This window comes from Pseudorasbora parva, chromosome 21 (assembly GCF_024679245.1).
Source record: "Pseudorasbora parva isolate DD20220531a chromosome 21, ASM2467924v1, whole genome shotgun sequence".
Lineage (NCBI taxonomy): Eukaryota > Metazoa > Chordata > Actinopteri > Cypriniformes > Gobionidae > Pseudorasbora > Pseudorasbora parva.
Genome location: NC_090192.1, coordinates 20,406,409 through 20,430,795, shown reverse-complemented (window position 1 = coordinate 20,430,795; position 24,387 = coordinate 20,406,409). Strand labels below are relative to the sequence as shown.

Here is a 24,387-nt window from a genome sequence, read left to right as displayed (position 1 = left end):
AGCCTGTTTAGGCAAACTGACACCACGTTGGCCTTGTTTACAAGTCAATTCAGTAATATATCTGAAAGCACCGTTGCCCGCCGACCCTTTCGTATTTAGTCTACGTGTCACTTTGAGACCGCACTCTTTTGCTTCACATTGAAATGTATTTGACCTTCATTGGGGCTGTAATCGCCACATTCTTTGTAACGCTTAAGATGGCAGCAGCTGCTGCATAATGCCAGTTTTGTGTTTGACACTTTATTTACCTGTAGCCTTAGGGAGATGGAAATGGGTTTTGGGAAGGGCATCTAGACGGCTGTCATGCATAGTCATGTCCAGGCCCTTTTTTACATTTGCAGCGCTGAGGGAAAATCTGTAGAATTCTGCAAAATATATTTTATGCATTCAACATGGTTGTTTGAAGTTTTTAATGCACCACATACCTCTAGAACATGGATTCCCAGCCTTTGTTTTTTTCTTTTTTTTAATCAGCCGAACGATATACTTGAAGTAAATATTCCTTCCTGAGATTTAAAGTTAATACATCAATAATTTAAAAACACATTTGCGGTTGAACATCTTCATGATTCTGGTCACATGGCAATGCAGGTAAACCATAAAAATAGTTCATTTTCTTGAGAAAAGGTTTTATTTTAACAGTTTTTTTATTTAATTATTAGCTTTTCATAAACTCATGAACCTCCAACAGTTCTTCACAAACCCCAATTTGAGAACTCCTGATCTAACTGTTGTTCCAGGAGATTAAGACTTGTAAAATATTTTTAACCAAAGGTCACTTTTTTAATGTGTTTGTTAACGCTTAATTAGATTATTTGTTCATTGGGCAATTAAATTAAGATCTAGCATGACTTTTAATTATTAGAATGGTTACCAACAATTAAACTATTAAAGGGGTACTTCAGCGCTGGGAACAGGAATCTGTATTTAAACTGGGTCATCAATGTAATAGAAATGTGAAACTATATTTTAATTTGGTGCCTTCTAGACTGAGAAAAGACAGAAAATGTATTTTTGTCTCATGGGGATGAAAGACTACAATTCCCAGAATGCTTCGCTGCCCTGTGAGGCCATTCCCAAAGCCACCTACTGGATTACTGTGACTGAGTTGGAGAAGAAACTACAATTAAAAACTGAACGTGTCTGTTCAATATAATGAGTGAGTCACCGTGCGAGTATCACAGCACTGAGCACTAACTGCAGGAGTGAGATAAATGAGCTGATGAGCTCTCGTGATGAGAGCGGAGGTAATCTCGAACACACTCGCGGCATACATTCACAACAGTTCAGTTCAGTCTGGCGCGTTTCAGTTCATGCCTTTGGAAGCTTAACTTTCATAGAAATTAATATGAGCAGTTAAAAGACTTACATTAAGTTAAAAGCTCTGTTTAAATGAGTGCCTGTAGCTGCGAGCTGAGCTGTGAGTGTGATCTCCATCCCTCATGCGCGGGTTCAAAACATGCGGAAATGGCTCCCTCTGCTGGCTCTAGTCTTTAGCCTTTGGCCAAACATTCGTCCTATGATGCAAATATTGTCAATTTGCATCATAGGAGGAATTTTTCCAGAAATAAAATGCATAAATCTCTTGTCTCAGGGGGATACGGGGGGAAAGCACAATCATTTGAATATACTCCAGGGTTTCTACTGATACAAAGCCATATGCTAATTGCTGAAGTAACCCTTTAAAATAAATAATGACACAAATTAAATGAATTAAACAGTATTATGCCTAATTATAAGACTTATATTTATAAAGTTAAGATTTATAATACTAATTAACCATCTGTGCCAAAAATTCTGTTACCTATTAAACAATTGTAGAATTTATAGAAAACTTGGTTGAATTGTATGAATATGGATGTTCTCTACAGTACTGTGCAAAAGTCTTAGGTATTTAAACACTTTAGTATTTTCACCCCCCAAAAATGTTTTTAAGCCATTATTTATATATTTTGCAATAGTGTGTCAGTAGGTAATATCAGTTTACATTTTCAAACATTTATTGTGCCATTAATTGTAATAATCCATTCCAGTTGGATTTTTGTACGCAGAAGGAGTTAACAGCTGTTTGATCCACACGGAGATCTAATCTCACCATCATCGAGTCCGCCTGTGATTACATGAAAAAACTGAGACAAAATCCACAGACGCATGAAGAAACCTTCCTGCAAAGCTACAGTACTGTCAACAGTTTTAGACACCTGTGTAAAAATAATGTGTAAAGTGAGAATGCTTTCAAAAATAATGTCATAAATAGATTTTGTTTATCAGTTAATTCCTAATAACTAAATCAAATTAGTGTTTGATGTGACCACCCTTTGTGTTTTAAACAGCTTTTGTCCTGGTACACTTGCTCATAGTTTTTCAGGGAGCTTTGCAGGAAGGTTTCTTCATGCGTCTGTGGATTTTGTCTCAGTTTTTTGGGGGGGAATGCTACCATGCCTAAGATTTTTGCACAGTACTGTAGTTCTATGGAACTTTCTTCTGCATTCATAAACAAAATACATAATACGCAATTATAGAATTGTATACAATGCATTATAAAATATCACGAATGATGGGTGTTCTGTGGAACTTTTTGCAACCAGGGAGGTTGTTTTGAATCTCAAGTGCTAAATCATTTGTAGCTTATTCTTTTAATAGTTTTTCTATAATCCAATTTACTTAATGGATTTACATTTAGGCAATTCATTGAGTACGAGTGTTTTTTAATAGAAAACATTCCTCTTCTGGGTCTGTGTAAGGGTGCATATGTGAATCACATTATGAAAGTTATACTTTTAATAACACAAGTTTTTTAAATTTGAAATGGTTTAACTTTAAATGCTTAATTTCTGATTCTGATTGGCTGTCAATGTTTATTCGCTCATCAGCTAAAAACAAATCGTTTCACTCTGCTGTTATATTTGTGGTGTGAGCTTTGCTGTTCTTTCATATTTAGAATGATTTGTATTACTATATCTTTATTGTTATATTTATAGTTATCTTTCTTGGTTTAAACGGGCCTTAACAGTGTCAAAAGCCACAGATAGATCTAACAGAATGAGAACTGATGATTTAAAATCAGCTTTTGCAATCCATAGAGTTACTGACCAGCAGTTTCAGTTGTATAAATGCTGATTGAAGTTTAAATGTTTAATTTAAACCAACAGAAACCACTGACTGTTAAGAACAGTGACCTTTTTGTGATATGGATAAATGATTTACACATGCATATCTTTTTAGACTTGTGCAAATATTACTTTCAAGAGAATGCCATTGTGTCTGTCCAAGATGGCACTCATTAAGTAGACCACTATGTGACCCGTAAGCCCTTCAGAGGGACGCCTGCAGTCCCCCTCTTCTGCTGGATGTTAGTCTTGTAATATGAATACAATGGCGTGTGTGCACACTGTGGCTCGCTCTGCAGGGGCAATGGAAAAGATCAATGTGGCACACCTGACTGGCTGAGTCCTCCCCATAGAGAAGCTGTCACTTATTAACTTTAATTAAATCGCAGCGGAATCGTGCGCGGCTCGCCGGTGCGAAAAACGACCGAGTCTCCTCCTTTGAGAGCCTGCCACACGCCTTTGGATCTCCTTCATTCTTTCCGTCTATTGAAGGGTATAAAATGGGCAGCGATAAGCAAGCTACAAAAGGCATCGAGGAGTAATAGGAAAGGATGTTTTTCACAGTAGCACAAACTGGATTGATTCTGATTGATTTTCCCAAACCACCAGTAACAAGCCTTGTAAGCTAGTGGACATGCGCACGCACACACATCTCATTCCCTAGAACAGCCTTATTAAACTTTGTGTAAAGCAGTTCCTGTGATTGAATTCAGTGGGGTGCTTGCCGTGGGAGTCTCTCAATGGGCTCCTCATGCATACTGCACATATATCCTTAATGCCAGGAAAGTGCTGGATGATGTCAATCCTTTTATGCATTATTTCCCTGTATTTTCTTACTGTAATAACGATGTTTCAGTGGTGCGATTCTATTTTGGTTTATGAAAGATGCAAGCTGTTATTACAAATAGTGTTGTAGTGCTAGTTTAATTGGTGTGTGAATCAATTGAAATGTAAAAATAGAAGTTAAAAATATGATCACATATTTACACATTTACATAAACATGTACATTTATAATTTATGTATAACCAACAAAATGGAAATATTTTTTTTTACTTTTTCTCCACCAGCGTTTACATTTAAAAAAAAATAAAAAAATAAAATAGTGCCGCTAGTGTTTTTGATCATTTTCACAACATTTTCATGGCCCCCAGAATATTTTGTTGTATGAATATGTGAGCATGCAATATATCAAAATATATTATATTCTTTATAGACGGTTTCATCGAACGCACACGCTTTGCTACGGTGGATAGTGTGGATATAGTGGATAGTATGGCGCACTACTCAGTAGAAACACATTTTTGACTTACTATTCTTGGATAACATGATACAAATATTAATAATCAAGCATAGAGTATATGACAGCAGCGCAAAAACAGTGTGTGCGACTCACCAAAAAGCCTTGAATACTTACTAAATATCCAATCTGTCTCCATATGAGAGCAGCATCTAATGTCATTTAGACTGTAACCTAATGTGATTTACTTGTTATTTATTTGCTTGTTATCAGAAATAATCTACTGTAGAGGTAACTTATTCTGGCTGTGTTTACATTAAAATGCCATTAAAAATGTGCATTAAAATGTGATCGGCATGATCATGCATTTATATAGGCTACTGTGTAGAACACAGCATTACACACTCCAAGGTTAGTTCACGCAAAAATTCAAGTCGGTAATAATTACTCAGCCTCATGTCGTTTCGAACCCGTAAGACCTTTGTTCATCTTCGGAACACAATTTTAGGATATTTACGGGTTGTGATTGACATGAGGGTGAGTAATTAATGACAGGATTTTCAGTTTTGGGTGAACTACGCTTCAAGGGGGGCATTTCCCCCACTCTATATTTTAGACAGCAATGGAAGACTATTTATAATAAACATGCTGAAACAACAAAAACTTATGAATTAAGATAATGTTGCACAATTAGAATTAACAGGTGAATAGGGAATTACAAGATATCACTATGAAACTTTTCCAGTTTGTTACTGGCATAAACATAAGAAAAAAAGTGTTTTATAAGTTTTGTATAAAATATTTTTTAAAAATGCAAATGAGGCCTTGTATACTTTTGGCCAAACTGGCCACAAATCTCAAAATTGACCACTGCATGAAAAAACTATATTTTTACCTGCTGTGTCTCGCCTTAAAGATGATAACGCATAAGAAAGATAACGCAGCCTCTGTTATTGACGGCCACCGGAAGTTAAGTTTGGGCCACAAAAGTGCACATGCGCAGTCACGTTTATTTATGTTGCTGCCGTTAATACCGTCTATATATACCTTTTATAATATACATATTACTCGTACCCATCGTCTGGAGTCTGTTTGATTTATTTGCTGTGCAGCAAGTTAGTGGAACACTAGAGACCTTATTCTTATTTGTGTTTATAGGGGACGGGATGTCGTCCGACATTAGGAGATGCGCTAGAGGATAAATTTATAAGTGCCGATCAGTAGACGCTTAGGAGTGTCTATTAGGAGACGTAGCATGACGTACTCAAGAATTTTTTTTTTTATGGAAGCACGTAGGAGGGCTGAGCCAGGCTAATGTGCTTTGAGACATGAGGTTATTTAATGCGACCTCTTGTTCCGTGAAACTTTGCAGACTCTGCTGTGTGCATTGCGTTGCGTTTTAAAGGAGGCGTGGCTTTTAAGAGTTCGGGGGGATCTCACGCTTTCAAATCTAGTTTGGTATTGCTAGCCTCTCCAACATTGCCTACTCTACCTTAAACCTATTTTAAATAATAGCGTGTTTTGCTTTGCCTCTCTTTAGGTGTGAAATAACTCCACTTGATTTTTGTTCTTGAGAGCCTGCTAATTTTCATGGTAAAGTTCAGCTACTATGTGTGTTTTGTTTATCTCTCTTTTTATAGTTTTATTTTATTTTTACAGAGAGAATGAGGTTCTGAAGGTTCAGCTGAAGAAGTATGTTGGAGCTGTCCAAATGTTGAAAAGGGAAGGCAGCCAAGGCAATGACGGTAAGGCAATGTTTTCATACTATAGAAATGTGGACACCTCTTAAAATTCTGTAACATGCAGCAATTTTTGTTTAATTGGTGATTAGTCATTTTTTAAAACTTTAAAACTTGTTGCCAGATAAAACCACCTTATCAAAGTCAAACACATTAACATGAAATATTTTGTTGAGAAAAAGACTGGTAATTATATTTTGTGTAAAAATCATCATTATCTGTGCAGTGATGCGTTGGATCTACAGACATTTCAAGCCCCTGGAGGGTTTATAAGGAGCCCAAAATATTTCTAATTATTAAAAAAAACCTTTATTGAAATATTGCATTGCAGTTGTTCCCTCATTGCTGCAGACTATTAGCATGTGTGTGATGAATGACATAACATCCCTCAGTGGGAAGCTGTCATATGTTTGAACAGCCTGTGTCTATAATTTCACAGTTTTTCTGCGATATGGTGGGAATTTCAATTATCTCTACATCATTTCATCAACAGATTGCATCAGATGAATATTGTAAGATATTTCCGTGCAGTTAGTTTAGTGTGGTAGCATGGCTCTTATATGCAAAGTAAAAGTGAGTCTTACAGGAGCTAAAATGAGAAGAGTTTATCAAAATTCCTGTGTGGACTGTTTGCATCTCAGCCCTCCGATAAATCCAGCTAACTATGATGTACACCCAGCAACAATTGGTTGTGAACCTTTAAGATTGCGCTTTGCATCTCTTTAATGGATTTGACAAACGTGTATCTTCACAGATCAGCAGTCGCAGCTTTCCCAGCTCGTCATTGCTTTGCGCTATTGCAGTATCAGTCAGATCTGTGTGTGGAAGAGCAGTCCTACAGGAGATTGAGCCTCAGAGAAACCCCAAACAGATGCCTAATAAAGAGTGTTATACGGCCGGATCATGCTGTGTACGCCGGGTCTATTAAGGCTCCTTGTTGGATGCACCAGGCAGCACTATTGATGCAAATTTCCCCATTTGCTTTCTCTCCAGCTTTCTCTCTCTTTCCATTGTTGCAAGAAATAAAAACTAGAAAAAATGGATGCCACCACATGTGAGTCTAATGCTCAATTTTTCAAACCTAGTATGTTGCCTATGGAGGCAGCATTTTAAAGAGTCAAAGACATGCTCCGAATTTGAAGGTTTTGCATAGTAATTGTACTAACTCATTTGATCAAATTTTACACTTTTTTAGCCACATATTACGATAGATACACTATATCACGAAAAGTATGGGGACACCCCTCTAAGTCATTGAATTCAGGTGTCCCAATCACTTTAATGGTCACAGGTGTATAAAATCAAGCACCTATGCATGCAGACTGCTTCTACAAACATTTGTGAAAAAAATGGGTTGCTCTCAGGAGCTCAGTGAATTCAAAGCATTGTACCGTGATAGCCACCTGTGCAATTCCATTCTTGAAATTTGTTCACTACTAAATATTCCATGTCAACTGTTAGTGGTATTATAACAAATGTAGAAGCAATTGGGAACAAGAGCAACTCAGCCACGAAGTGGTAGACCACATAAAATCACAGAAGGGGGTCAGCGCATGCTGAGGCGCGCAGGGTAAAGAAGTCAATAGCTATGGGCCTCCAAACTTCTTGTGGCCTTCCGATTAGCTCATGAACAGTGTGTAGAGAGCTTCATGGAATGGTTTTCCATGGCCGAACAGCTGCATCCAAGCAATATTTCACCAAATGCAATGCAAAGCATCGAAGTGTTGTAAAGCATGCCGCCACTGAACTCTAGCGGTAGTGGAGACGTGGTCTCTGGAGTGACTAATCACGCTTCTCTGTCTGGCAATCCGGTGGATGAGTCTGGGTTTGATGGTTGCCAGGAGAACATTACTTGCCTGACTGCATTGTGGCAAGTGTAAAGTTTGGTGGAGGGGGTATGGGGTTGTTTTTGAAAGGTTGGGCTTGGCTCCTTAGGGTGCTTTCACACCTACCTTGTTTGGTCCGGATTTTCGGACTTTTCAGTTTGGTACGAACCAAAATTACAGGTGTGAAACCTCCCCCGGACCATGGTCCGGACCAAACAGACGAAATTTGGTCCGACGAAAAGAGGTAGTCTCGGTCCGGACCAAACAGAACAAAGGTTCGGTTCGTTTCTTGTGTGAAAGCATTTTCTGTATAGTTCGGACTTTCAGACCATTTACAGGAAGTTCTGGTGTAGGATTAGTGAAAAAACACAGATTAAACTCACTGCACATGTGAGCAGCAGTGACGGAGCGCGCAGCATTTTAACCAGAACCGCTTGTGTACTTATGTCAGCTCGCGTGAACAGCGCGCTCTGCATGACTATATGAGTTTCGGTTTATTTATGAGACCGCTCCAGTTCATGTGCAACGCAAATGATCACTCCGTCACGGGATGTCTGCTATATTATTTATTTAAGCTTATTTATTAAATTCAGGCAAACGATGAAACATTTATTAAAATTAAGATACAAAATAAAGCTTTCTACAAAACAAATCTTAATGTCTTTGACATATATTGCACATCTGTGCACGTTTCATAATCAATTTAGCCTAGATGAAATTTAAAAATAACATTATAATATTTAAACATAACTATAAAATAAAATACATTGTTTGGCTAAAAAGCCTATCTTTTAGGAGCTCCTCCTTTCCTGTCGGCGCCGATAAAATGTTTGCTCAACGAGGACGTTCATTTGGTGAATTTGCCTCGAGTATAGTTGGTGCTGCAGATAGTAATGCCATAATATTAACAGTATTGGCAACCATATGCGTCTGCTGTTCATTCTTGTCAAAAGTTAGCCGCTGAATTGACAACACACTGACGTCAGACGCACGTCCGCTAACAAACCAATCAATGTTAAGATGCAGCCCACATAGATGATGACGACAGGACGCCAGTGCGTCAGGTAAAGTTCTTTGGTGCGCTGACATAACTGCAATGTGAAAGCAAACCAAAACGAACCAAATGTCCAAACACGAACTTTGGTTCGGACCTTAGTGCGGACTTTCAGGTGTGAAAACGCCCTTAGTTACATCAGCATACCAAGATCTGTTGAACAATTTCATATTCCCAACTTTGTGGGATTAGTTTGGGGATGGCCCCTTCCAGTTCCAACACGACTGCACACCAGTGCACAAAGCAAGGTTCATAATGACATGGATGAGCGAGTTTGGTACTTAACTTACCAAAGGGTAAGTTAAGACGGGCCTGCATACAGTAGTCCTGACCTCATTCCGATAGAACACCTTTGGGATTAATTAGAGTGGAGACTGTGAGCCAGGCCTTCTTGTCTAACATCAGAGCTTAACCTCACAAATTACGCTTCTAGAAGAACAGTCAAAAATCCCCATAAACACACTCCTAAACCTTGTGGAAAGCCTCCCAGAAGAGGTGAAGCTGTTATAGCTGGAAAGTGTGGGCCAACTCCATATTAAAATCTACAGATTAAGAATGGGAAGTTCATGCACTCCATGCATTGTGACAAGTGAAAAGATAGATCCAAGATGGCAGATGTGAAATGCCAATATTAATAAAACTTTTTTGTTGATTTACGATCGATTAAAATAGTTCAGTGTAAATTAATATGAGCATTTATGATGATTAAATGTACTTCAAATGAAATAAAACTATTTGTTTTTTAAATTAGTTTATTAAAAAATATATTTACATTTTTCTTTATTGTGCTTTGTCGTAGCTTATCATCATGCTAACCTCAAACTCAATTTAAATCAATTGAGAGTCAAGTCTTTTGTGTTTAACGTTGTTTGTAGGGCACCCTGTCTATGTAGAGCGCTCACATATGAGGTTCTATTACGTTTATAATGCTGCCTATGTAGGCTGTAGACAGCTAGGCAGCTCACTAGGTAGAATAGGGTTTAAATGATTCCTCCCTCCATTTCTTCTGGGCTAATGATGTGTCCGTACTGTACTCTTGACTTTGATGTTGAACACAAACTGAAAAGGATGGTTGGGACACATCAAATTGATATACAAGCACACAATACGGGCCTTTTTCATGTCCTGTCAGACTGTGCACACACGATATGAGTCCTTTTGAAATTTTTGCTTTAATGATAGTGTGCTCCCGATGTGATCTTTCGTGAACCCACGCTACTGAGATCATGATATGTTTAAAAAGAATTCCTTGTGTCTCCCCAAAGTTGAACCGATATCACGGTATCGCAAGTGTTGGATTAGAGCATGCAATTAGATAAACGCCTCGCTCCACCAAAATGTGAAATTGAAGAATCTTTTTCATTCCCATATCGAATATCCTTTTATTAGGCATTGGAAGTGAACAGGAAATCATGCAAATGAATGAGGTTAAGTGTCTCGTCACTTGCAGAGGCTGCAAAGAGAGCAAACGCAGCTCAGTTTTTCTCTCTCTCTCTCTTCTTCAGAAATATGGGTCAAAGGGAGAGTCATCAGTTCTGGGATAACCCGAGCTGAGAGAACATTACATTTGTCTCAGACGATGAATGGTAGTTCTGCTGCTTGTTATAACAGATAAATCTGTAGCGTGAACTAAAAAACTTTCAGGAATGGGTCACAGTGGTTTGACAACAGCCAGCCGGTCGATTGGCAGGGTTGAATAGTATCTAGATTCTTTTCCTTTTTAATTTTTTTTTTTTTTGCAGTGTTGCTTTAATATGCATTTTAACACTGTGCTGTTTTTTTAGCTGACAGTTTGCACATCTCAGAAAAGTTTAAAAACTGCTTCATACTTTTCTTTTCAGTTAGTCTAGCTTTTTTGAACATAAGAACAAATCCCACAGTAAATACTTATGCTCTTGGTAAGTGTGGTTTGCCCACTTATACAGCTTTAAAAAAAAAAAGAAATACATGTTTTTATTTTAGCAAGGAAGAAGATTTAATATGAAATTAATGGCATTAATGTTGTTCTTTTGATCTTTCTGTTCATCGAAGATTCCTGAAAAAATATATCATCTTTTCCACAAAAATATTAAGCAGCACAATAGTTGTCAACATTGATAATATATATATATTAGGGGTGTAACGATACGCGTATTCGTATTGAACCGTTCGGTACGAGGCTTTCGGTTCGGTACGCGGTACGCATTATGTACCGAACGGTTCTTGGACTAATTAATTAGATTTGGAAAATAAAAAAGTGTGTGAAATATAATAATATGCGTTCAACAAGGTAGCCCAATAACCAAAACGACATAACAGCCAATGCCCCTGACACCGCCGAAAAGTGAAAGAAAGAAAAAACACCAAATATGTTTTAGGCTGCTCAGTCAGGTGCTCGCTTACTCAGTAGGCTACGCGCTGAATGCTCATGGCAAAATGGCTATTGCGTTTAACAAACCAGAAATAGAAGATCCTCCAATAACCAACAGGTCTGGTGTTTGGGTGAACTTTGGATTCTTGGTAAGCTATGATGGTGTTGGCAAGAGTGATGGATTAACAAACAACGGTATGTCGCATTTGCTGATGGTACAGCAGCGGGAATAATTCATGTCATGTCAATCAAAGCCGACAACAAGACGATCTTGTTGTCTTTACGCCGACAACAAGACGATGAAAAGGAGAAACAGCCACAAACCCAAAAACTATCCCCGCAGCATTTAGACAGACATTTCCAACTTATTCAAATGGCAAAAGACATCACCGCGGCGAGTGGTCCATTTATAGCCGCGGATATGAGACCTAACGCCCGTTTCACACATACTCCGTCTGCAGTGTGTGTGCGGTGCGTATTTTTTTCCGTACCCATGGGATGACAGCTTTCAAACTGCACGCGGATGCTGTCCGTCAGTCTGTTCCAGGAGCGTTGCGTCTGCAGCAGTGCACGGATCGTTTTCGTACCGAGTCTATTTTTTGCTGCGCTGCGTTGCTGCATTAAAGTGATAGAACATTGTTCGCATTAAAATAAACATGTACTGACGCGAAATCCAGTAATTTCACCACAGATGCATCTCATTTAAAATATACTCTTGTTTCAAAGTCAACACATGGCTTTTTTTCTCAAGTAAAGCAACAAAACGACACCTTACCTGGCATTTAGGTAAAAAAAAAAAAAGTGCCATAATGGAGAGCACTCGTACTTTCTTGGAGGTGAAAAGCACAGTTCTTTTTGACCTGCAGGATTTCTTTTAAAAGGGTGTAAAAACGAAAGAAAAGACGAGGGTCGGCTGTTTTTGAATAGACTATTGTAAGTTTCTAATTTAAAATGTTTGTGATTTAAGGCTATAACCTGTGTTTAAATGTTTTGCCACTTGTGTGAGCTAAATCTAAAGTATATAAATATGAATAAATGAATTTAATAAAATGTTGTTTAAATGTAGTACTTAGGCTACGTAACATGACTTCTATTAAAGAGTAAACAAAGAAAATTGGAATTCTGACGAGGCATGTTCAGTAAAAACTTTTGGATTTTAAATAAAAAATAATGAATAAATGCTGTGTTTGTGGCAACAGCGGATCAGTCGCGGACTGCAAACGCAGCATATGTAAAGCACTACAGGGTGTGGGGCTCCTGCAACGCACACGCAACGCACATGCTAATGTAAAGAGCTAATGTCTTATTCCTGTAACTACATAGAAGATGGGTAAAATCATACAACAACAAAAAATCATACTTTGTTAGTTTTAATAAAAAAAAATAAAAAAAGGTAATTTCTGCCAATTTTTTCTTTTTGCTGTATCTAAAACATACCGAACCATACCGAACCGAACCGTGACAACAGTGTATCGTATCGAACCGAACCGTGAATTTTGTGAACCGTTACACCCCTAATATATATATATATATATATATATATATATATATATATATATATATATATATATATATATATATATATATATATATATATATATATTTTATAATTTCATACGAATGATTTCTGAAAGGTCATTACACTGAAGACTGGAGTAATGGCTGCTGAATTTTTTTTTTTATATGAACAAATTTATTTATTTTAAATTGTAATAGTTTAAATTGTAATATACTATTATTTTACTGTAAAATGAATAAAAAGAATAAGGAGGCAGTTTATGTAAGCATAAGAGACTTCTAACTGTTTTTTCAAATTAAACAATTTAATTTAATCTTAAAAACACAAATTTATTAACACTGTTAAATGTAGTCTTAAAATGAATGTCCATTTTTCCTATTGTACACTGTAATGTGATGCATAACAACTCAAACTATTTGGATGTATCCCATGTTCACATGGTACAAGATTTTGGCATTCAAATTGTGAAGGATTCATCAGCCATCATTGACTTATAATGCATTCATTTGTTTGAGTCTCTGACAGGCTAAGTTAATCTTAGTTCAGGAAATGGATCAGGCTGCTATTTAAATATGAATAAACGTGCGGGGCTTTCGCCTCTCTCCGATGACAGCCACGGTTAATGAGTCAATGAAGGCCATTCTTCACTAGTGCAGCCAGAAAAGCGTTAATAATTTCATGTTTCGAATTCATTACACGGCGGATTGTATTTACTTGTCCCTGTTGGGCTCTGGAAGTGAACCTGTTTTGTTGTTCGCGCCTCCGCTTTGGTGGAGAGGTGTAGATGAGTGTGCAGCCGTGTGTGGGTAATGTGGGTTATTGTGTTTACTTTGACTAATGCAGATCCCCGTCGTGTGTGAGAGCTTGGTCTTTATTAATCGGAGGGGGTGCGTTCACAGCAGAGCAGAGATGAGCGGGCCGCGTAGGTGGGGCCAGGTGGTCTTCGGCGAGGGGGATGACGTAGCTGATCACCTGTTAATGAACGGTGTTAATGAACATTTTAATCATCGCCCGCAGGTTAAACAGGGACCCCATAACTCCCGGCTCAAGCCGTGTTCATTATTGCGGCGCCGCCATGCCTGAAGATAGCTGGGCCAAGCAGGTGTACGCCAGATACCTCGGTGGGAGCACCTGGACGGCTTCTGTTGCCTGCGGTTATTTTTCATTTACTGTCAAGCCATCCTCCGACACTCCGCAGATGCTCCCCTCTGGCGAAAGAGCGGGTGCTCTGCTTCTTTGCTATGGTGGACCTCAAGATCTCCTCTGACAGTCAGAGTGTGACGGCGACACTAATTTGCGATTCAGGTCCTGCCACGCTACCCGAGAGAGAGAGAAACAGACAGGCAAGTAAAAAGGGCAGAGGGTAGACTACATTTGCCCATCATTACTCAAGCCGTTATCTCGGTGAGACTCAATCTTGAATAAAAAGCACAATGCGAGATCATCAGAAACTCTTTTGTCTGAGGCTCTGATTTATGGTACAGTGGTTATGCAACAGGATTGGTTTGACACTAGCATTTCTGTTTCTTGCTTTGATAACTCTGGATTTGTAACGAATTGATATTACTAGACATACTAGACATATCTAGTACAAGTCACACTTTTTTTCCTGCTGGTCTGACTGAATTTAGTTTCAGTCAGGTAGAGAGCTACCAAGAGCTGCCATTTTTGTTGCATATGTTATCTTAATGTGAGAACTAAACTTAGTTACCCATTTGAGCTGAACTCCGCGGCCCGTTTGTCAGCTTGAACCAATAATGGTCAATGCAGGTTGAGCTCAGAACAGGTTACTTGATCACCCAACACAGTTACTTCTAAACAGTGCTGGGAGATCCAGTGAGAAAACGTTGAACATCGTTGAACATTTAAGGGAGAAGCATTATATTATGAACCATAGATATCCGATCACACAGCGCTGACGTGGAAACCAGGAGAAACATTGTGCCATGAACAGACTTATTATAGAAGTCTTTTCAGTTCACAAATCACCAATATTCACCATAGATTTAGATGTTGTAATGCTAACTCTAAAATGGTATTGTAGCAGAAATATTCAAATGATTTTACTTTATTCTTTTCAGGCTTCGTACACACTTTTGAGAGTGAAATTCATGCACTTTTCAAGAAATTCATGTGCTTCATTCTAATTTTTCCAGCACATCAAAAGCTTTAAATATGATAATGTACTTTTTTCATCCTTTAAAGATTGTCACTATTTGTAAAACTAAAAGTTTCAAGATGTAGTAAACTAGCACTTGGTCGCAAATACACTTTTGTATAAAATAGGGCCGGGACTCGATTAAAAAAATTAATCTAATTAATTAGAGGCTTTGTAATTAATTAATCGAAATTAATCGCATTTTAATCGCATATAAATATTTGACCTGAGAACAATGAGAAGTAATTTTTCACATGTATTTTTAGTATACCATTGAATAATGACTGAATACATAAGCTTAATCAACAAAATATTGTTTATTTATTTCAGTCCAGCAGACCAGCACAATGTTTGCCATTAAGGGTGCTTTCACACCTACCTTGTTTGGTCCGGATTTTCGGACTTTTCAGTTTGGTACGAACCAAAATTACAGGTGTGAAACCTCCCCCGGACCATGGTCCGGACCAAACAGACGAAATTTGGTCCGACGAAAAGAGGTAGTCTCGGTCCGGACCAAACAGAACAAAGGTTCGGTTCGTTTCTTGTGTGAAAGCATTTTCTGTATAGTTCGGACTTTCAGACCATTTACAGGAAGTTCTGGTGTAGGATTAGTGGAAAAACACAGATTAAACTCACAGCACATGTGAGCAGCAGTGATGGAGCGCACAGCATTTTATCCAGAACCGCTTGTGTAGTCAGCTCGCGTGAACAGCGTGCTCTGCTTGACTATATGAGTTTGGGTTTATTTATGAGACCGCTCCAGTTCATGTACAACGCAAATGATCACTCCGTCACGGGATGTCTGCTATATTATTTATTTAAGCTTATTTATTAAATTCAGGCAAACGATGAAACATTTATTAAAATTAAGATACAAAATAAAGCTTTCTACAAAACAAATCTTAATGAAGTGGTAAAAATCATTTCTGACTCGATGTCTTTGACATATATTGCACATCTGTGCACGTTTCATAATCAATTTAGCCTAGATGAAATTTAAAAATAACATTATAATATTTGAACATAACTATAAAATAAAATACATTGTTTGGCTAAAAAGCCTATCTTCTAGGAGCTCCTCCTTTCCTGTCGGCGCCGATAAAATGTTTGCACAACGAGGACGTTCATTTGGTGAATTTGCCTCGAGTATAGTTGTTGCTGCAGATAGTAATGCCATAATATTAACAGTATTGGCAACGATGCGTCTGCTGTTCATTCTTGTCAAAAGTTACACACTAACACACTAACGTCAGACGCACGTCCGCTAACCAACCAATCAACTTAAGATGCAGCCCACATAGATGATGACGACAGGACGCCAGTGCGTCATGTAAAGTTCTTTGGTGCGCTGACATAACTGCAATGTGAAAGCAAACCAAAACGAACCAAATGTCCAAACACGAACTTTGGTTCGGACCTTAGTGCGGACTTTCAGGTGTGAAAACGCCCTCAGTATAGCAAAAGCATATTTGTGATATTTGAGGCTCGATGTGCTGCGGTGATACGCTAACTCCTTGTTGTATAGCTTGCACACAACCCTGCTCTTGACGACGCTTCCATTCTTTCGTTTTTTAAAACAAAATTTCCCATCCACGGGCCAAGCAAAGCAGTCTCATCAGCTTCTTCGTTCATGTTCACTCATGCCCTGCGTCTCAATCAGCTCCCTAGTTCCCTAGTCAGGGCACTGATCAAGACATAAGTCAATGGGCTGACTCCCTGATCAGTGCCCTGACTACTGAACTAGGGAGCTGATTGAGACGCACCCATGTTGTTGTCGTGACTCCGGAGCGCTAGTTGGTGTTCCAGTAAAATCGGTCCGTCGAAACTGATTTTTTGAAAAACGTTCCGCGGTGAGAAAATAAATGCGGTTAAATTTTTTATTTTTTTTGCGTAATTAATTAACGCGTTAAAGTCACGTAATTAATTAATCTTAATTAACGTGTTAAAGTCCCGGCCCTAGTATAAAAATAAAAAAGACTAAAAATGACCACTATAACCAGTAGGTGGCGGCATAGGAGCACTTATTGGTTTATCAGTCATTTCCACTCCCTAATATATTTTTTTCCCACGTTTTCCTGTTGTATATTAAAGGGGTGATGAATTGAGGAATCAACTTTTCCTTGAGCTTTTGATATATAAAAGGTCATGGTAATATAAGAATATCCTCTAAGTTTCAGAGCTGAAAACTTCCTTGTTAGTCAAAGAAAAGCTTTTATAGACACCAGGCTCAGCAAACGGTCCTGTGCTTCGTACTGACGTCAGTGTGCAACGAAACACCGCCTCTACAGCGCCTCTAATCCAGTATCCCCGCCCACGGACTCATGGAGGGCTCGTGCTAGCTGGTCAACAACAATACATCGAGGAAGATTTAAGATATTGCGCTATTCCTGGTTGTGGAAGAACACAGTCGCTGCACAAGCTTCCTTCTTATCCTAATATTAGGAATGAGTGGTTGAACTTTATTTTAATTAAGTTCCAGCTCATGTGGGGAAGACATGTTCACTTCAGTTCACTGCAGAATCGTTTGTAAACAAATCTCCGGGCGATGCTGGATTTGGATCCGACAAGAATGGTGCAACACACCATGTGAGTAAAACGTGTTTTGATATGTGATAGTATTGCATTGTTATAGATCGTTTTGCTTATGTGTACGTGTCTATGAGGACGATGAATCTCGTATTCTGTTCTTGTTCTGTTATTCTCTCTGTCTCTCTCTCGGTGACATCTGAAGGGCGGCGTGCACGTCGAACGTGTATGTGTGCGCGCGGTTCGCGCTTATATCGTCTGATCGTGTGGGCTATGTATAATATAAAAATAGTAGTCCAATTAATCGCAGGTCGATGAGAAATAAAACATTGTGTTTGTTTGATAAAGACGCTTACGAGCCCTGTGGTCGAGAGAATCATTCTGGTTGCTGCCTCATTCTCCTCTTTCCTCTCCCTGAACTGAAAGGGGAGTAGTGATGTTACGTTCGTGAACGAATCATTCTTTTTGAACGAATCTTTTAGGTGAACGAATCATTCTCGTTCACGTAGTCTATTGACTCATGTTTCTTGTTCACTGAAATTCCTCCCTCCACCGCCCGCAGCGTGGCGCTATTAGCAGCGAGCGCATGCGCAGCTCTGTCGACTGTTTCATTCTGTCAAAGAATGACAAAACCTCAAGCCAATAGCGTTCGAGTACAAGATGTGACGGAGCATGTGATTTGTTCCGAATGAGAACATGGATCCATCATGCCTTGTTACCACTGTGCTGGTGGTGTAATGGTGGTGGGGGATATTTTCTTGCCGCACTTTAGGCCCATTAGCGCCATTTGGGCATCGTTTAAATGCCACGGCCTACCTGAGCATTGTTCATCCCTTTATGACCACCATGTACCCATCCTCTGATGGCTTCTTCCAGCAGGATAATGCACCATGTCACAAAGCTCGAATCATTTCAAATTGGTTTCTTGACCATGACAATGAGTTCACTGTACTAAAATGGCCCCCGCAATCACCAGATCTCAACCCAATAGAGCATCTTTTGGATGTGGTGGAACGGGAGCTTCGTGCCCTGGATGTGCATCCCACAAATCTCCATCAACTGCAAGATGCTATCCTATCAATATGGGCCAACATTTCTAGAGAATGCTTTCAGCACCTTGTTGAATCAATGGGACTGTAGAATACCTCTACATCCATATTTTTCAAGGCATTAATATTTTGCATCACAATTGTTGAAGTAACCGTAATATAGCTGCAATTAACTTGCTTTCCTGAAATTGTCACAAACAATTTTGAATAATGACAAAGAGCCAAACTCAGGTCATGCATCATTACTTTGATTTTATGCTACACATCACATGCAAAGAAATAATAAAGGTAATATACTGTTTCAAATATGTTTCTTCTTTGCATTGTTTGTGTGGGTTGGAGTCTTGCCCCCGGCATGTTCTCATCCCATCTCTGTATACCATCTAGTATGAACAATTCTATAAAATTGCCTGGCTTATGCCTTGGCTGTTTTCTCCCTGTAGTGTAGTGTGTAGCCAGTGTGTTTCTCCAAAACACTGGCTTTGTGTTTGTCTTGCACAATGGCAGCTATACAGTTAGGGTGAAGTAGAGGGCAACAGATTGTAGGCAACACAAGGATCCAATGCAACAGTTGCATTTTGGGTAGTAGCAGCTGCTTATCTGACATTATTCAGATGAAGCTGGACTTCAGAGGCCTATACCATGCTGAGGCCCTCCAGGAACGCGCAGGCTCGAACAGACCTGTGCTCATCAGAGAAGCAGCTTGGCGCTTCTGCTCTTATCAAAGCGGGGCCGGCCGTTCTGCCTGTCCCCGGGCCCTGCTTCAAAAAAGCCGAGGAGATGAAGAGTAAAAGCGGGCGCTGCTTGTACCTGTCCCATGCTAATGTGCCTCTCAGCGTGGCGACTTAAGCTCTTTAACATGCATGATGGTTATCGTGGTTAATTGAACTGTTTCTCGTTACCCTTGCATCCAGACTGAAGAGGTGATGGCTGCCGGCAAGTTTTTGCACTTAAAGAGTTTGGGAGTCAGAACTTTTGTGTTTGTTGTCTTCTCCTGTAACTATTTGTAAACTAATGAGCCTGACAGTTACGTTACATTATAGCCATGTCAAACTGCAGATAATATTAAAAAGTGGTTTGTGGGTCACCATAGCTGTAAAGTCAATGTGAATTGCTGTTCGACATCTATTTTTCAGGGATCCAAGATCCAATAAAAGAAAACATAGGGTGATTTAATTATTAATTTGGCTCCACTTTATATTAGGTGGCCTTAAGTACTATGTACTTACATAAAAAAATAAGTAGGAATGTATTCAAATTGTGTTCAAATTGTATCGCAAAACACCTTTGCTGATATTGAGGTGGGATATGGGTAGAGTTAGGGACAGGTTTGGTGTAATGGGTATGATTAAGGGTAGGGTTAGGTGCCAACTGTGTAATTACAAATGTAACTACAGAAATTAATTTCAGACGTAATTACATGCAGGTATTTTTTAAAATGTAAGTATAATGTTAACGTGTATGTACATAATTAGTGCATTGTATCAAATGGTTAATTAAAATGTTAGTACATAGTAGTTAAGGCTAGGGGTTGCACCGACTAGTCGACTAATCGACTAGTCGACCTTAATGCTCTGTCATGACGCTTTAAGCTTGACGTCGACTAGTTGCTGGCCTATAGAGGGCGCAACAGGATAAACAATTCCTGAAACGCAGGCTCTGTTTTGAACAGTAAAAAATGATAAATAAATGCATACTCCATGAGCTCTCCACAAGACATGTTGGATTATACCATCTGGATGCTCAAAATTGATCGGGAGAATGCAGGCTTATTGTACACGTAAGTTAATCATCGCGCTAAACTGTGTGCTTCATTGCAACACACACACACACACACACACACACACACACACACACACACACACACACACACACACACACACACACACACACACACACACACACACACACACACACACACACACACACACACACACACAGCGTGTTCACGCGGAGATCACGCGCGCCTCACACAAAACCTTTCAGTAGCGCAGAAATGTATTGTCAACACTGTTTTGTGTTTATCAGAAAATAGCTTAGAAACTGAAAAGTTCTAGGATATATTTCTTGATAACTAAAACTCACAGCTTCACTATTAGTAGAGAGATGCTGGCAGGTAGAATTAAGTCACACACAATCACTCACTAATGCATTCATATCTTTATTGTGCTACTTTATCTGTATCTTATTCAGAACGAGCAGAAATCTGTGAGAAATATAACGACCATAACACAAAAGAACTGATACAAAAGCTGTTATGGACCAATAACCTTATGGGCAGCGCTGTGTCATATGCCATAGCTGTCCTGTGCACAAGAAGACCCGAGTTTGAGTCTCAGCTCATGGTTATTTGTTTATTAATGACGTCATCAGCGACTAGTTGACGTCGACTCGACTTTCATTACATAAATGTCGACTTTAAAAAAATGGTCGTTCAACCCCTAGTTAAAGGGTTACTTCAGCGATTAGCATATGGCTTTGTATCAGTAGAAACCCTGGAGTATATTTAAATGATTGTGCTTTTCCCCCTTATATCCCCCTGAGACAAGAGATTTATGCATTTTATTTCTGGAAAAATTCCTCCTATGATGCAAATTGACGATTTTTGCATCATAGGAGGAATGTTTGCCCAAAGGCTAAAGACTACAGCCAGCAGAGGGAGCCATTTCCGCATGTTTTGAATCTGCGCATGGGGGATGGGAAATCACACTCAGCTTGCAGGGAGAGCTCAGCTCAGCTACAGGCACTCATTTAAACGGAGCTATGGTGAGCAATTTAAGTCTTTTAACTTCTCAAATTAATTTCTATGAAAGTTAAGCTTGTAAAGGCATGAACTGAAACGCGCAACACTGAACTCGCGTTGTGAATGTATGCCGCGAGTGTAGTCGCGATTACCTCAGCTCTCATCACTCGTGCAGTTAGTGCTCAGTGCTGTGATACTCGCGCGGTGACTCACTCATTATATTGAACAGACACGTTCAGTTTTTAATTGTAGTGTCTCCTCTAACTCACTGTAATCAAGTTGGTGGCGTTGGGAATGGCACAGGGCAGCGAAGCATTCTGGGAATTGTAGTCTTTCATCCCCATGGGACAAAAATACATTTTCTGTCTTTTCTCAGTCTAGAAGACACATAATTCAAAAATAATTTCACATTTCTACTGCATTGATGACCCAGTTTAAATACAGATTCATCTTCCCAGCGCTGAAGTACCCCTTTAAGGCCACCTAATATAAAGTGGGTAAAAAGGAAACACCATAGCTTTCTTACCTGTATGCGATAGCGTTTTGCTTTGGGAGGCATAAAGCTCTATGTTCGTAGTCATCCAGTTTGAAATGTTGTCAACAAACACTGAGGACTGCAATCACTTTGCTCAGATTTTTCTCCATATTTACGTTACTTTGCTGCCCTTTTTCAATTCTTGCTCCTGGGAACAATACAAGTTCACACTATTATAACTAAGTTTGCTAAGTAGTATTTCCTACTAAAGCAAGGCGGTATTTGACTCTGGTCAAGTGTGTCCATATCAGACCGGTGGGAGTGGCCTTGGATGGCAACATGCCCAGTGTATTATAGGTGTTGAAGTTTTCTTACCTTCGGGAGGGAAGACAACAGTGTTTTCTCTAGTCAGGCAGCACTGATTAAAAAATATCTTTCTACTGAATAGGCAGCCAAGTTTTATTGTAAGCCTATTTTGCCAGCGGTAAAGTACCACTTTAAGACTGATTTTCCTGTGGCCTTGTCCATAACGCAAAGTATTGCCCTTTCTCTCATATTTTAGGCTGCATAATGGTGTCTGTGCATTAATTATGCAAACAGACATTTTGACATGGTTTTTTCATGCACATTTTGATGCAGCTGACCCCATGATCTGCAAACATTTCAGGATTTTAGTGCTTGCTTTCTGCTGACAAGTGGAAATCTTTTATGCAGAGTACCACAATAGATGCAAGAAGGTAAAGTGTTTTCCTCCCTTCTTTCATGCAGCACACTGTATGAGCTGATTTACATTATTCCTTGCATCTCTGAGTTCATCAATGTGACATCTGATATAAATTTAGCCAAAACCAGGAACTATTGGACCATCTGTTTGCTCCAGCTGAGCTCGTCTCATAAACGTCTCAAACAGCAGCTGCCATCACTATTACAGAGAGAAGGAATTGTTCCAGCATCATTAGACCTACAGGCTTTTCAAATATGACTGTATTATTTCTGTTTTGTACTGTTCTCCTTTTGCTAATTTTTGAACTATAATGAGTTTTCAAGGGAAAGTATTCATGGGCTGCCAAATCAGATGAACATGTAGGACAGCTTGTGTATTGAAATGCTCGAGGTCAGTTTGGTTCAGAGTCATCGCGTTGTGCCGAGGAGAATTTGAGATGACTAATCACTCCGAGCTCATGTCAGACAGGTTTATCAGAAATACGTGCCATATGACTGTGAGGGAACAGCGATCTAAAGTTTGCATCACAATGCTCAATCTTATTAACACTTTGCCACTGGTGACTTAATATCTAATGGCAGTTTAATCTGAAGAGTAATTAGGTGCCTGGCTGATTAAATCGGATATGCATGTTGAAGCTTATTTGTGTATTTGCATGAATGCCAGGGGAGGAGATTGCTTCAATTTCCTGCAAGAGAATGCCCTTCCTCAGCCTTGAACAGCTTCTTAGTAAAGTCTGATGTCCCTTCATCATCACAGCAGTTCACTATGCTGGTTCTTAAATTTGAACCTGAATTTAGAGAACTGATTCCCTCCCCCCAACACATACACTGTCTGTGAAGCTGATTTTATTAGATTTACATGACTTGAGGCTTGTATACTTATTTGTTTTTATTTTTGTGTGTTATTTTTGTGTATGTTTTGTTTTTAATTTTTAATTTTGTTTGATATTTCAGCTTACTTTATGGAAAGGACCTATTTAGCAAACTAAGTACTTATTTATTTATTATTTATACTTCAATGCAATTTTTTTTTTGGAGCATTAGACGCTCTTATGGTTACTCTTACGGTTCGGATCCATTTGTCCATGAGATACTTATTAGGGGTTACCAGTTTATGACCCAAGACCAATAGTGAAAAATGAAGTCGGGAGTGCAATTAATTAAAATAAAAATTTACTGAAGAATAGTTTGCAGTCTAATCAGCATAAGCCAGCTTCAAGCCTCACAAGGAGTTCATAGGCCACGCTGCCTCTCTCCCCGTCTACAATTGTCCCAACAGTTATACTGTTTTCAAGGTCTATCCACGTCATTACTGCAAGGTGGATGATTCTGATCGGCTCAGAGAAAATGGTAAATTTCCACACATTTTCAGTTTATCAGATTCACGTGTCCATAGACGTGTCACTTGTTGACGCTTTCCTGGAATTAGGCCCGTAGTGACCTTCCAGGTCTGGAGCTGGCGACACCTTGCCCAGAATAGCAAGTCTTAGGATGCCCATTGTACACCTTCTCAACACTAATCTGTAATAGAGAATATTGCATACAAAACAAAGATACACAGTCTCTCCAAGGTTGGAGCTGATTGACCTCCAGTTCTGACCAGAAACTTTCCCAAAACATATTTAACATATTCCCAAAACATGTGCTATCTGTTAGTGAGACGTACAGACAATAGTACAGGCAATATTCATCTTGATTCTTTAGTGTTTCAGTAAAAGGAAATAGAAAATGAATAAAATAAAATAGAAATAAAAGACAAATCTATATCTCATATCTGGAAGCCAGGCCAAGTGAGCAAACACTGTTTCTGCATTCCTGGCATGTTAGGGGTGTGTGATGCCTCCAAAATCCAAACAGGTGATGACATGATGCTA

The 24,387-nt window shown here is 39.1% G+C and overlaps 1 protein-coding gene across 5 annotated transcripts in view; it reads left to right on the top strand.

The window, feature by feature from the left end:
* The window catches only part of snx29 (sorting nexin 29), a 175,160-nt gene that overhangs the window by 36,474 nt on the left and 114,299 nt on the right, over window positions 1-24,387 (top strand). For all 5 annotated transcript variants that reach the window (XR_010899997.1, XR_010899996.1, XM_067429107.1 and 2 more), the window contains one exon: window positions 6,008-6,093. Coding sequence is in view for 3 of the 5 variants with exons in the window: in XM_067429107.1 (XP_067285208.1) it covers window positions 6,008-6,093 (86 nt within the window). In the remaining 2 variants the exon portion in view is untranslated. The remainder of the gene's footprint in view (window positions 1-6,007; window positions 6,094-24,387) is intronic.